Consider the following 11,675-nt stretch of genomic DNA (forward strand, 5'->3'; position numbering starts at 1 on the left):
CCCCAGCGGCAACGCCTACTCAGGACTGACAAACCGCAGCACAGCTTTTGGTGAGTCTTTGTCTTTTATCCTGATTTATTCCTGGTTGATCCATGATGTGGTCCCACCTGCGTGGTATATTTGGTGTAGGACGTTGAATTGTGTGTTTGTGTGTCTTTGTCTGCAAACACAATCTTATGAACATAGTAACAGAGGAATAGAATCATACAGAACCTACAGCAGAGCATCTGTGTTGTACAAGATCTTATGAGGTCGGGCAATAACTTAAAAATCAATATCACTGTATTAATAATGTGTGTATTCACCATGGCAGTGTGTGCAGATGCAGCAGCCTTTCACAGATTTCAGTTCTTGAAATTGTGAGTCAAGATTGAAAAGCTGTTGGAAGCATAACACGAAGCCGAGGAAGCAAAACATAAAGAGATGAACTTGTTTCAGGACAGGGTTGAATATTGCTGTAGAAGCCTGTGCACGGTGAAACCACTAAAGCAAGAAAACATGTTGCAGTGCTGCAGTGCTTCTTCTCGACAGGTCATATTCTCACACATGATGAAGGAAGCCAGCCTCTCAGTTATTTTGTTATAAACTCACTAGTCTCTTGTGTTTGTCTGTCAGAGCATGTTATTTGTTTATTAATTAATTTATAAAGTATTAATGTCAGGTTCTATAGTGTTAATGACTCAAATGCAGACAATCCAAAGGAGTAGGTGGAAAAAAGGTGATTTATTAAACAAAGGAAAACACTCAAAAGTATTAACAGTGCAAGAGACAAACAACAATCCAAACTGAGTAAAACAGACGAACTGACACTGAAAACAGGGAACACAGAGACTAAATACACACAAGGGTGATTGAACACAGATGAAACACATTGGGGTGGGGCAGACAATCACAAAGGAGGGGGAACAGACAAAGACAGAAAGTACAATAACCACAAGACACACAAGGGAAGTGATTGCAATATAAAACTGGAAATCAATCATTAGTCCAAACCAAGGGTCCGACAAAGTCCAAAAGTGTTAAACATAAAGTGTCCATCAGGGTCCATAAGTTCTGCAGGGTGTCATGCTCATATTTCTTGGCATAAGATGAAAGTAAAATACTTGACACACACACTGCAGTGTTATTGCACAGATTTACAAGTGAGATGTCACCACAGTAACGATGGTTTATCTCCTTCTACCTACCACCTGGATTAGTCTATAGAAAATATATTTTACACACCATGTGGAATATTACATTTTTCTTGTGGTGGCACATCGCAGTAACAGCCTGAGACGTTGTGCAACTGTGAATGAAGACTGACATCTGTGTTGTAGCAGCTTGACAATCAGCTTCACCATTTTAAAAATGTCGGTGTATATCACAAGTTGTCAGAAATGCTTCCACATCTCCATACGAAGGCGGCTTAAAGCTCCTTCAGTAAGTTACATATGAAGCAGAGCTCAGGCGGGTTCTCATGAAATCAATGTTGGCAGGTACGTTGGTTTCTGTTTCAGATGCCAAAGATATTCCAGAAGTGATTAAATCCCCTGCATCAACACCTTTGTGTGCTGCCGAACCTGTGACGTTTAAGCATGACAGTAAAATGACTCATTTTGTATGTATAGAAAATTATTCACATAATGAATACTCATCACAATCTTCCCGAAGGGAGAAGAAAGGAAAGATTGTCGCTATCTTCAGACTTTAACTGAGACCAGGTCACAGTCGCCATGTATTCATTTCAATTAAGAAAGTTATTTCCTTGCTTTCAAGTCTTACTGGCTTATTTTTGTCTGGGCACAGAGGTAATTACATGGGAGGAGAAGAAAAGCAGATGGAGTCGGAGTCACTCATTAACTGTTCCATCCACCATTAGTATAAATTATTCTGTATGGCCTTCGGAGCTTGTTTCTCACCTCACACTGCGTTAACAGCTTATCCACACACTAGCCTTTTTATGAGAGCCATGAATAACTCAGCAAGGTTGCATCTGATAAGTGCTCCACTGACAGACTGACACAAATGAAGTTGTGTCTGATTGTCTGCCTGCTTTGAAATTCAATAGCAGTGTTTGACAGTGGTTTGAGGGTGCGTTTGTTGTGGTCAGCTCCAGGCTGGATGCATGTCAGCAGGGGTTCATGTCCTTAAGGAAAAACCTGACATCTGAAAGAAAGCTGAAAGTCAGCCGCAGGTCAGTGTTGCATTCACAAACTGACGTCTGATTAGGGAATGTATTTTTTCAATCTTAAAAGTGCATGAATGCATCATTCTAATAGAGGGATATTAGAAGTGTACTGAAATTCAAGCTGTGTTGCAGGAGGTTGTTTGATTTACCTGTAATGACTAAAATAAATAAACAGTGTGGGCTGCACAGATTGTTGTGTGTGTGTGTATATATACTGTAATATATTTTATATATATATTTATGACTTCTAGATTAAATACAACTCCTGCTAGAATATTCAGTTATATCACATTATTTATGAGAATTATGGAGAGTTTAGTTACAAACTGAAGTCATTTACCAGGCAAGGTGGGTCTAATGAAAAGATGCAAGCTGGAGTGTGACTCATACTAGGGACTAAATGTCAGGATATCTATCTGACTTTTTTCAAACTCAGGAACCAAAACAATCTCTCCGCCATGTTGTTCTCTTGCCGGCCAGAGGGAGAACCTGTTACTCTAATGAGGCTGAGTATAGAGCTGCGGTGTGATCCACAACAAACATGAGTCTGGTGTCTTAGCCGCAACTGTGGCTGAAACAAAGGCCCTGTGACCAGAGTGGCTCAGTTACCTGCACCTGGTTCCGTTTTAATTGATGCATAGTTGATCTGAGATTTGTGTCCTTATTGTTGTGCTATAGTTGAATATGACCTTGCCACTTCTGTTTGTCATGTTATTCAAGGAAATTAAGAGTAAAAAAGCTTAACACAGTCACAAAGATGAATTTATTCTGTATAATCCGCTCTACATTCTGCTGCAGAAACATCACAGACTTCTTTTAAAAAGTGTTCTACATTTGTTCTATTACAAATAAAACACAAGATAAAACGAGACTTACACAACACAATGATTCATTCTCACATTTTCTGTATTTTGTTTTGAATCATATACAGGAATAATTAAGGTCATTTATCAATTACTTGACTATTAAGCTTATTAGAAATTGTCTCATGTACCTCTTAGCTTTGTTGTTTTACTCCCGGGGGTTGGAAAGAGAATTGGTTCTTCATCATCCACTGTGCCACTGTACAGGAGCTGGAGATGCAGTGCCGATACTGCTGGATGCCGCTGATAACGTTTATGTGTGCGGACCGTATAACACATACATCAGATAGGTTTAGCTTTGATTTAGTTATCTCGCCTAATGTTGTATTGTTCTTTGCCAGCTCTGAATACAAATAAGAGTCAGCACAGAACAGCACAGCGCGACTCTCACCTGTACGCAGCATTCAGAAGAAGTCCCACTACCTTGTCGTACATCTAGCTTGAAGGTTTTAGTTTCTTGCCCTCTTGTTGTTTCTTGCCCCCTTGTTGCAACATTGTGTCCCATCAGCCAATCATGTGGCAATTGTGCAATGTATAAGATCCTGCAGATGCAGGTCAGGAGCTTCAGTTACCGTCATATCAAACATTAGAATGAGGGAAAAAATGTGATCTCATTGACTTTGACTGTGACATGATTGTTGGTGTCAGACGCTGGTTTCAGTGTTTCTCAAACTGCTGATCTCCTGGATTTTCACACACAACAGTCTCTAGAGTTTTTATTCACTGGTGGTCAGATGAGAAGAGCCAGGGCCAGGTTCCACTTCCTGTCACCAAGAACAGAAACCCGAGGCTGCAGTGGACACAGACTCACCAACACTGGACAGCTGAAGACCTGGTCTGATGGATCTGGATTTGTGCTGAGGCAGCAGATGGTAGAGTCCGAGTCTGAATCCATGAATCCAACCTGCCTGGTGTCAACAGTCCAGGCTGGTGATGGTGGTGTGCCCAGCCTTCGGATGAAACTACCTCGGTCTGAAGTAGTCGATAGCAACCAGAACCGTCCTGGTGCAGCAACATCCCAACATGGTTCAGAACTCTGGAACTGCTACGCAGCTCTCCCTGGTGAAGCCTTGGCCCCAAAATCGCTACCATCCCCCTCTCACCTCTCTCAGGTGGTGGTGTGATGGTGTGGGGAATGTTTTCTTGTGACAATCAATCATGGTCATGGTCATGGTCCTTCATGGCCACAGTTCACCATCTTCTAATGGGTCCTTCCAGCCCCCCCGTTTACTGAATCCAGTAGAACACCTTTGTGATGTGGTAGAACAGAAGGTTGGCAGTATGAATGTGCAGCTGACAAATCTGCAGAAATGATGTGATGCATCATGTGAACGTGGAGCAGAGTCTCAGAGGAAAGTTCTGGTGCATCCATGAAGAACTGAGGCTGAAAGTAAAGCAGGAGCTACCGAGTGTTAGTTGAGTGTTTCTAATAAAGTGCTCAGTTTTATAGTTTTCTCTCGTGGGATGCTGGAGCCAATCCTAGCTGACACAGCAAATAGCAAACCAATATAGCATAGATCAGTGAGTCTTTCTCCAGTGTGTCCCTCTCATAGATGTGATTGTTTTGCAAGGAGAAAGCCAGAGCCAGCTGGACACCAGGCATCATCATGGCAGTCAAACTATTAGTTACAGTTGTGACCCAAGACAGATGTGTAGATATATAGCCAGCTGTCATCTGTGTTACTTTCTGATTTAAAATAACTATTTGTTTCACGATGTAGACACTGTGCACATTATGCAAAAGTAAAAGTCTAAATGAATCAGATTGATTTGTTTTATAATCAGGCCCACCTAAATTTGAACCACTTTCATGGCGATCAATAAACAGTTGTGGAGACTAGAGCTTAAACAACTTGTGGTTAAATCGATTCTGCAATCAACAAAAAATGTGTAACTTTGATGATGCCAAAAATTTACTGATCCCAGCTTTGTCTTCTAGTAAATATCTGTGGGTTCTGAAATGGTCTGACAAAAAAAAACATCGTTCTTCACCTCTTTTACGCCAAATTAGTTGATTAGTTGAGAAATTAATCAGCAGATGAATCAACAATGAAAATAATTTCTGCAGTTATCATTGAAAATGAAGGTGCTATGCTAGTGGAGGCGTTTCACTCTGAACCAAACGTTTCTCTTCCTGGAGCCACAGAACACAAAAGGTTGAGGAGGCTTCAGTGTTTTTCAGTCAGTGACGGCTCATCAACCAGCTGCCCAGGACTCTCCCTGTTTGTTGTCCACTTAGTAAATAAAGCATGTCCACTATACAACTAGTTGATGGCCTTTTAATGGAAACACACATTAGCCAGATGGATTATCTCTCTCTCTCTCTATCTACTGGTTTATGTATTTGTTCTTTATTTCCTCTCTTTAGTTCCGCCGTGATTTTTTGACTTTTATGTGTCATATATTTTTACTCTCTCGTTGCTCTCTTCCACCTGTCAGACCATTTGAAGAATGAAGTCAGTTGCAGCCAGTGCCATTCATTTGCTGTTTTCAGTATTCATTTATAATAAGCAGTTGCTTTCCCGTATCCTCTCTGCTTGCCAATGCATGTATGCACAACTCTCCTCCTCTGTGTTTGGTTAATTTTTTTTCATCCTTCCTCTGGTCTTTCCTCTCTTCATCAGCGAGCGGCTCAGCCTCTCGCATGGAGAAGAGCATTTTGTTTATTATCTGCAGAGGAGGCAGACAACTTATCAATCTGCTTCGCTTTAATGTTCTCAGCGGGATATAAAAGAGCCTCACAGGGAGAGGGTGTGTATATGTGTGTGCACATCTGTGTATTCATATCTCATGTAGACCGTGAAGTGTGTAGCTGCTGTATAAGCAAGAGAGAGTTAACAAGAAGAAAGTCACGAAGCTCCTACTGCTGCTATTATCAGGTTGTGTTGCTGTGGAGAGAATAAAGCACTTATTTGACAGAGGCCCTTATTTCTTTATTTCTAGTTTATTTCTTATTTTCCAGCCAGGGGCCAGTGCTACAACCACGGATGTCCGTGGCTGACTGTTTTTTGAAAATGATGAACAATTTCTATAACGTCATCAGGGGGAGTTTATAGCAGATCCACAACAGTTTTCAACCACTGTATTTATATAGTGACTACAGAAGGCAACAGGCCTTTATTTCTGATTCCCTCTGTTTGGTGCAATAGTGGTATTTTAGTTTGATTGGCTCCATTTGTCCTATTAAAGTTAATACAAACTCAACACTAACTGTTTCAAATTAAAAGCCCTCTAGCATTCCAGCGGCCAGAAACCCATATTACTCACCAGGGTTTTTGTTGCTATGATGAACTGCAGTAAATGTAGTAATATAATTTCCTGGATGAGAGCAACAGTAACCAGTGCTTGTGCATATTATGTCATTATTTTCAATATTGATTCATTTGTCATAATTTTTTTTTCACTCACTCGTATAATCATTTAGTTTGTAGAAAATAGTACAAAATGGAAAATGTAGGAACTTTCATTAATAATTAGTTTTGTCTGAGCAGCCATCCATTAAAATAAATAACATCACCAACAAATGAATGTTTGGCATTGATGCTTTATAATTGACTTAAATTGGTCATTAAATTAAACTGAATTGTTTAATCAACTAATCATTTGGCACTAATTAAGATTATTTGAATACTTTAGTTTAATTTAATGTTTTGTTTTGAAAAAGAGGAAACAAAACAGGAAATAGTGAAACAGTACATCCAGTGATCCTCCCAGATTAAGGATTTTAAAGAGAGAAAGCGATGCAGCATCAAACAGCTGACAGTGGCCACACACTGGAAGAGGAGAGAAAAGACTTGAAGACAGGAGGATAAAGCAAAACACAGAATGTAATTACCAATTGACAGACAAGATTAATTAGACATCATCAATAAAACAGTGCGACAATTTCTTTTTGAAAAATGATAGTGAGCTGCTTTCCTTATCTGTGCACTACTGCAGCTAAGGGAATACTGCTCATGATAATAATGGTTCTCTAACACTGAATATTAGACTTAAATTTGAAGACGTTGCGTAATGATGATGTTAATACCTAATGAAACAAAAAATGTTATATTTTTTCAACTGGACCATATGTAGGGCTCATAAATGATATCATCATATTTTTAGGCTATATTATATAGATATATGTCTCTATATCTATATACAGATATATATTTTGAAATCTCCTTTAAAGCTCATAAATTTAACCCTTTGGCGCATAAAATCAGTATGATGACGAATGTAGTCCCTCTGACATTTGTCTGCATTCAAACCTTCTTGTTTACCTGTCATTCTTTAGTGATTTCTATTGGAACAATTTTAAATTTACAAAAGGGGGGAAATCACAACCAAGTTAAATTTGGGCCTTGACAAAAACCGAGCTCAATGCAACAAAAACTCAAGCAACAAGAGTCACTGAAAAAGACATTTATCCCAGTGCTGTTTCTTTTCTGAACCAATTCATCTGCCTCCATCTTCAGTTTCTGTTTCTGAATACATGTGAAGTCTCTCTGTGGTTCCCTCCACTCCAGATACAAAAACACTGGGCGTGGCAGCGTGTTGTCTGTGAAAACCAGCGTCTTAAAACAATTACGTGGCAATTTGTTCTCAAGAAGCTGCGATACATTGAGTATATTCGTTATATCGTCCACCTTATGTAAGAAAGTTATCCTGTGTGTGTGTTTCCAGATGTGTCAGGGGAAAGCAGTCAGAGTGGAGCCCAGTTCCAGGGTCGCCCCAGTGAGGTCTGGTCCCAGTGGCAGAACCAACATCACTCGCAGCAGGCCGGGGAACAGCACACACACCCCAACCCCAGCCAGACAGAAGTCTTCCAGGTAACACACACACACACACACTCACTCTGTAGTGTGTCACAGCAGCGTGTCTAGCTGCTGGCTGCTCACCAGTGTACACAGATATGTGATATGTCTGATAAGAGCTGCGTGTCCTCAGAACACCCCTCACCTCTGAGCCCCCCCCCTCCCTGTGTCTCTGCAGGACATGTTACCCATGGCTGGAGATCCCACCCAGGGAACAGCCAACTACAACATTGAGGACTTCGCTGACCTTGGCATGTTCCCACCCTTCTCTGAGTAATCCCCCCCTTTCTCTCCATCACTCTCCCTCTCAGAACTGGACTGATGTTTGCATTCATCTCTCATGGTCTGTCTCATTTTTCTACACTACCACTCAGAAGTTTTAGAACACCCGCTTCTTCCAGTTTCTATTGAAAATTGAGCAGTTCAGGTCCAGTAAATAACTTTAAATGGTACAAAGGTCAGCTGTAAACTGCCAAAGGTAAAAAAAGAAAAAGAAAAACAGTTCAGGTTATCAAAAACTGAAAGATGAAGATCAGCACAGGCTCAGACTTAAACCCAAGCTGCTTTAAAGGAGCTATTTGTCAGTTTTGCTATTGCTACATAGATGATGTTAGCATTAACAGCTGTTTACTTGCCAGTCTTGCCAAGAGCTTCCATCATTGCATTTACAATGTAAGGTTAGAATACATCTGTGGAGCAGCACTACTTTAGGGCAGCCTGGACGTTCCAGTGACTCGGAAAGTGACAAGACGGGCTAATCGGGTCGGGGCTAGCTGGTTAGCACGCTAACTTCAGCAGAAGAAAAGATGCTATAAAGACAAGAGTTAACATTGGTGTTGGAGACAGCTGTTGGGGAAAAAAGGAAAGAAGTTTGATGCTGAATTCACAACGTTTCTTCTAGACTGGTAAATAAACAGCTGTTAATGCTAATGTTAGCTATGTAGCAATAGCAGAACTTACATACAGCTCCTTTAAGATGATCTGAACAGAAGGTGAAAGCAAAACAAACCAGTGCGACACATTTGTGGGAACTTCTGCAGCAGGGTTTTAGTTCCATTTTAGAAAGGACCTCATGAGCTTCTGAATCAGTCAAAAATTGAAAGATTTCATGATTCTTTTCTTTTAAAATCTTTATTATTTATATGTCTGATGCTTTCATTTCAGAAACACTGAGACATCAGGCTGTAAATTTCAGTAACTGGATAAATGGAGGTGTTGTAAACCCGTTGAATGGTAGTGTAAACTGCTGGATCACCAACACACGGCTGATGTGCAGCATGGTGAATGTCTGGGTGCACTTGTCATTCGCACGCATACAAACACAACAGTCCACAAATGTTTGGGCTGCAAAGGCCCGCAGTATGTATCTGTGAAAATACACATACCTCATCGCTGTGAAGACGAGCGCCACTGTCAGATGGAGGGAACATCAGTCAACCTGTATCAGCTCTGTCTGTCGTCAGTGTCTCAGGCTCTCTGCAGTCAGTCTCAGTGTGACCAGAGGAGGTCAGTCAAGAGGTGAGAGATGTGTTTGTCAGAGGCTGGTCTGAGTGTTATCATTATCACCTTCAGATCTGATAAGTGAAGGCAAGTTTTCACAAAAAATCTACGTCCACATGACGTATTTACATGCAGATGAACACAATTCATGACTGTTACACATAGAAGATGTGTGTGTGTCCGCTGCTGTCTGGATTTTCAACATGCAATAATTACACCTGAGAAAAAAAACATTCGCTTATAAGTCATTCTGCCTTGAACAACAAAGAGAGAGATCTGTCATGTACTAATACACAGGTTGATTACATCATAAATGAGCGCTTGTTTCTGGACAACTGAAATAGTCCGCAGTAAATCTACCCTAGATATATACTTATTGACTTGACATTTCTTAGTGATGGTGTTGATGTAGGGCTGACAGTTTTACTGCTCAATATCTCCACATACCACGCTAATTAATCATTACTTCTCTGTTGAGGAATGTAGGTCTGTACCACTCCAGAAAAATGTCCCAAATTTATGAGAGAAAATATAAAACACTGGTTCTGTGCACACGGAACATTATTGTTTTTGTTTCTTTTCCCAGTTCCTGTAAAGACGTGCACTGACACCACACAGGTCAATACATGGTCACCTTAAATGGTGCATACAGCAGTGTGGCAATAACACACACAGGGTCATGCATTAAATCTGCTGTCATCAGTCAGTGGGTGTCACTACTCATTAGGGGATGTTATCAGTGCCAAATGAAGGACAGTTAAACGCCATCATGTTCATTATGAGTCCAGAATAATTAAGTAATTCATAAGAATAAACAGTTTGCATGTGTAAATATTCTCACAATGGCCGAAAGAAAACAGTGGACACACAGCACAATGAGTCAGCTGATGACTGTATGCATGTGTCAGACCAGACAGGATGTCACTTACCTCACAGTCCAGTATGACCAACAGACTTTCACCTCCTCTGCACGCCTGCAGTGTTTGTAGAGAGCAGCAGTTGACAACACTATTGAGGCACATGGCAGTACGTCCCCGCACGCCCCGTTTCCTCAGACATAGTGAGATTTATGTTGAAGACGTTCGCCTCCATCTGCCTCGTGCAGCCTCTTCACTGACTCTGCCAAACAGCAGCAGGGGAGGGGAAGGTGCTCACCTCCACCTGCTGCTGTCCTCACTCTCTCCATCAACCTTATTGTGTAAACTATATGTAGTGATGTCCAGAACTCTAGAGAACAACCTGATGCCAGTACAGAAGGATTCTATGTATAAATCAAACTAAATTAAAAAAGAAAAAAAAAAAACAAATCAACTCATCGCAGACAGTTGCTGAACTAAGGCTTAAAGTGCACTTCATGAAGCTAACTGCTAATCTCACCAGCCTGCTTTAAAAGGGAAAAACCGCCATACCGTCGAAGCAAAGCGCAGTATTTACTAGTGTATTTGGTGTTCTTCAGCTCTCGCTACTTGACTTAATTACTTTATAATCTTTTCAACTATTAAGAGATTGAATAATACTTTCTAGTAGGGGAGCTTTTACATGATAGATTGTATAATGTCTCTGACAGACGGTTGGGAGAACCTCGAGCAGACATCGAGTCCTTTTGCTAAAGATCTCAAATTGATGTTTTTTTTTGTAAATAATGTGATTTTTATGTCGACTCGTGTTACTTTCACACAGTATATGTTTTTTGTGTAGGTTTTAATGATATTGTGTGCAATGTGAGTACATATTTAACTATTGGTATTTAGTTAGTCTGTTCATTGTACATTGAGTTCTAGACATGTACAAATTGTGTAAATGTGACCCATTATTTTTGTGTAACAAATTGTGCTTGTGACAATAAATTCTTATTGGTTACGTGGCTTCCATTCAAAATTTTAGTGTCCCATTGTTCAGGCTTTCTTAACATTTGTGAAAGGTGACATCCTTCATTTTGATCTTCTTTGGATTTCAAGAATAGTCAAGATTATAGCCACAGGCGGCAATTAGCAGGTCCCAACTTGTTAATACTTGCCCCCAGAACATGTGCACCAAATTTGGTGAAATTCTGTCCACCAGGTTTTGAGGTACATATTGTATGATATAATATATATTTGTGTCGCCCCCTATGGGTCAGGCTCAAAATGCTCTGGTAGGCCTAATCCCTATCACAGCCTGAAAGTATCTTGTATTTTGGAAGATGGCGACCATGTTTTTTGACCGATCTTGCTCATTTAGTTCCCCTAGCCAATATACAAAATTTGGTATTGCTTAGTAAGTAAAAATTCATAAAGTTCTATTGATTTTAGTGTCTTTCACATTATGCTAATTAGCAAAAAATCCATCATGGCAGACTAATAT

At 40.3% G+C, this 11,675-nt stretch overlaps 1 protein-coding gene across 1 annotated transcript in view; it reads left to right on the forward strand.

Annotated features, from left to right (window-relative positions):
• Window positions 1–11,192, forward strand: part of arnt2 (aryl-hydrocarbon receptor nuclear translocator 2) — a 64,532-nt gene extending 53,340 nt beyond the window's left edge. The window contains exons 16-18 of the mRNA XM_056374018.1: window positions 1–50; window positions 7,702–7,847; window positions 8,011–11,192. The exon at window positions 1–50 is cut by the window's left edge and continues 101 nt beyond it. Coding sequence (XP_056229993.1) covers window positions 1–50; window positions 7,702–7,847; window positions 8,011–8,109 — 295 coding nt within the window. The 3' untranslated portion in view covers window positions 8,110–11,192. The remainder of the gene's footprint in view (window positions 51–7,701; window positions 7,848–8,010) is intronic.
• Window positions 11,193–11,675: the final 483 nt, after the last annotated feature.

Source organism: Seriola aureovittata, chromosome 1, assembly GCF_021018895.1.
Source record: "Seriola aureovittata isolate HTS-2021-v1 ecotype China chromosome 1, ASM2101889v1, whole genome shotgun sequence".
NCBI classification, from domain to species: Eukaryota; Metazoa; Chordata; class Actinopteri; order Carangiformes; family Carangidae; genus Seriola; species Seriola aureovittata.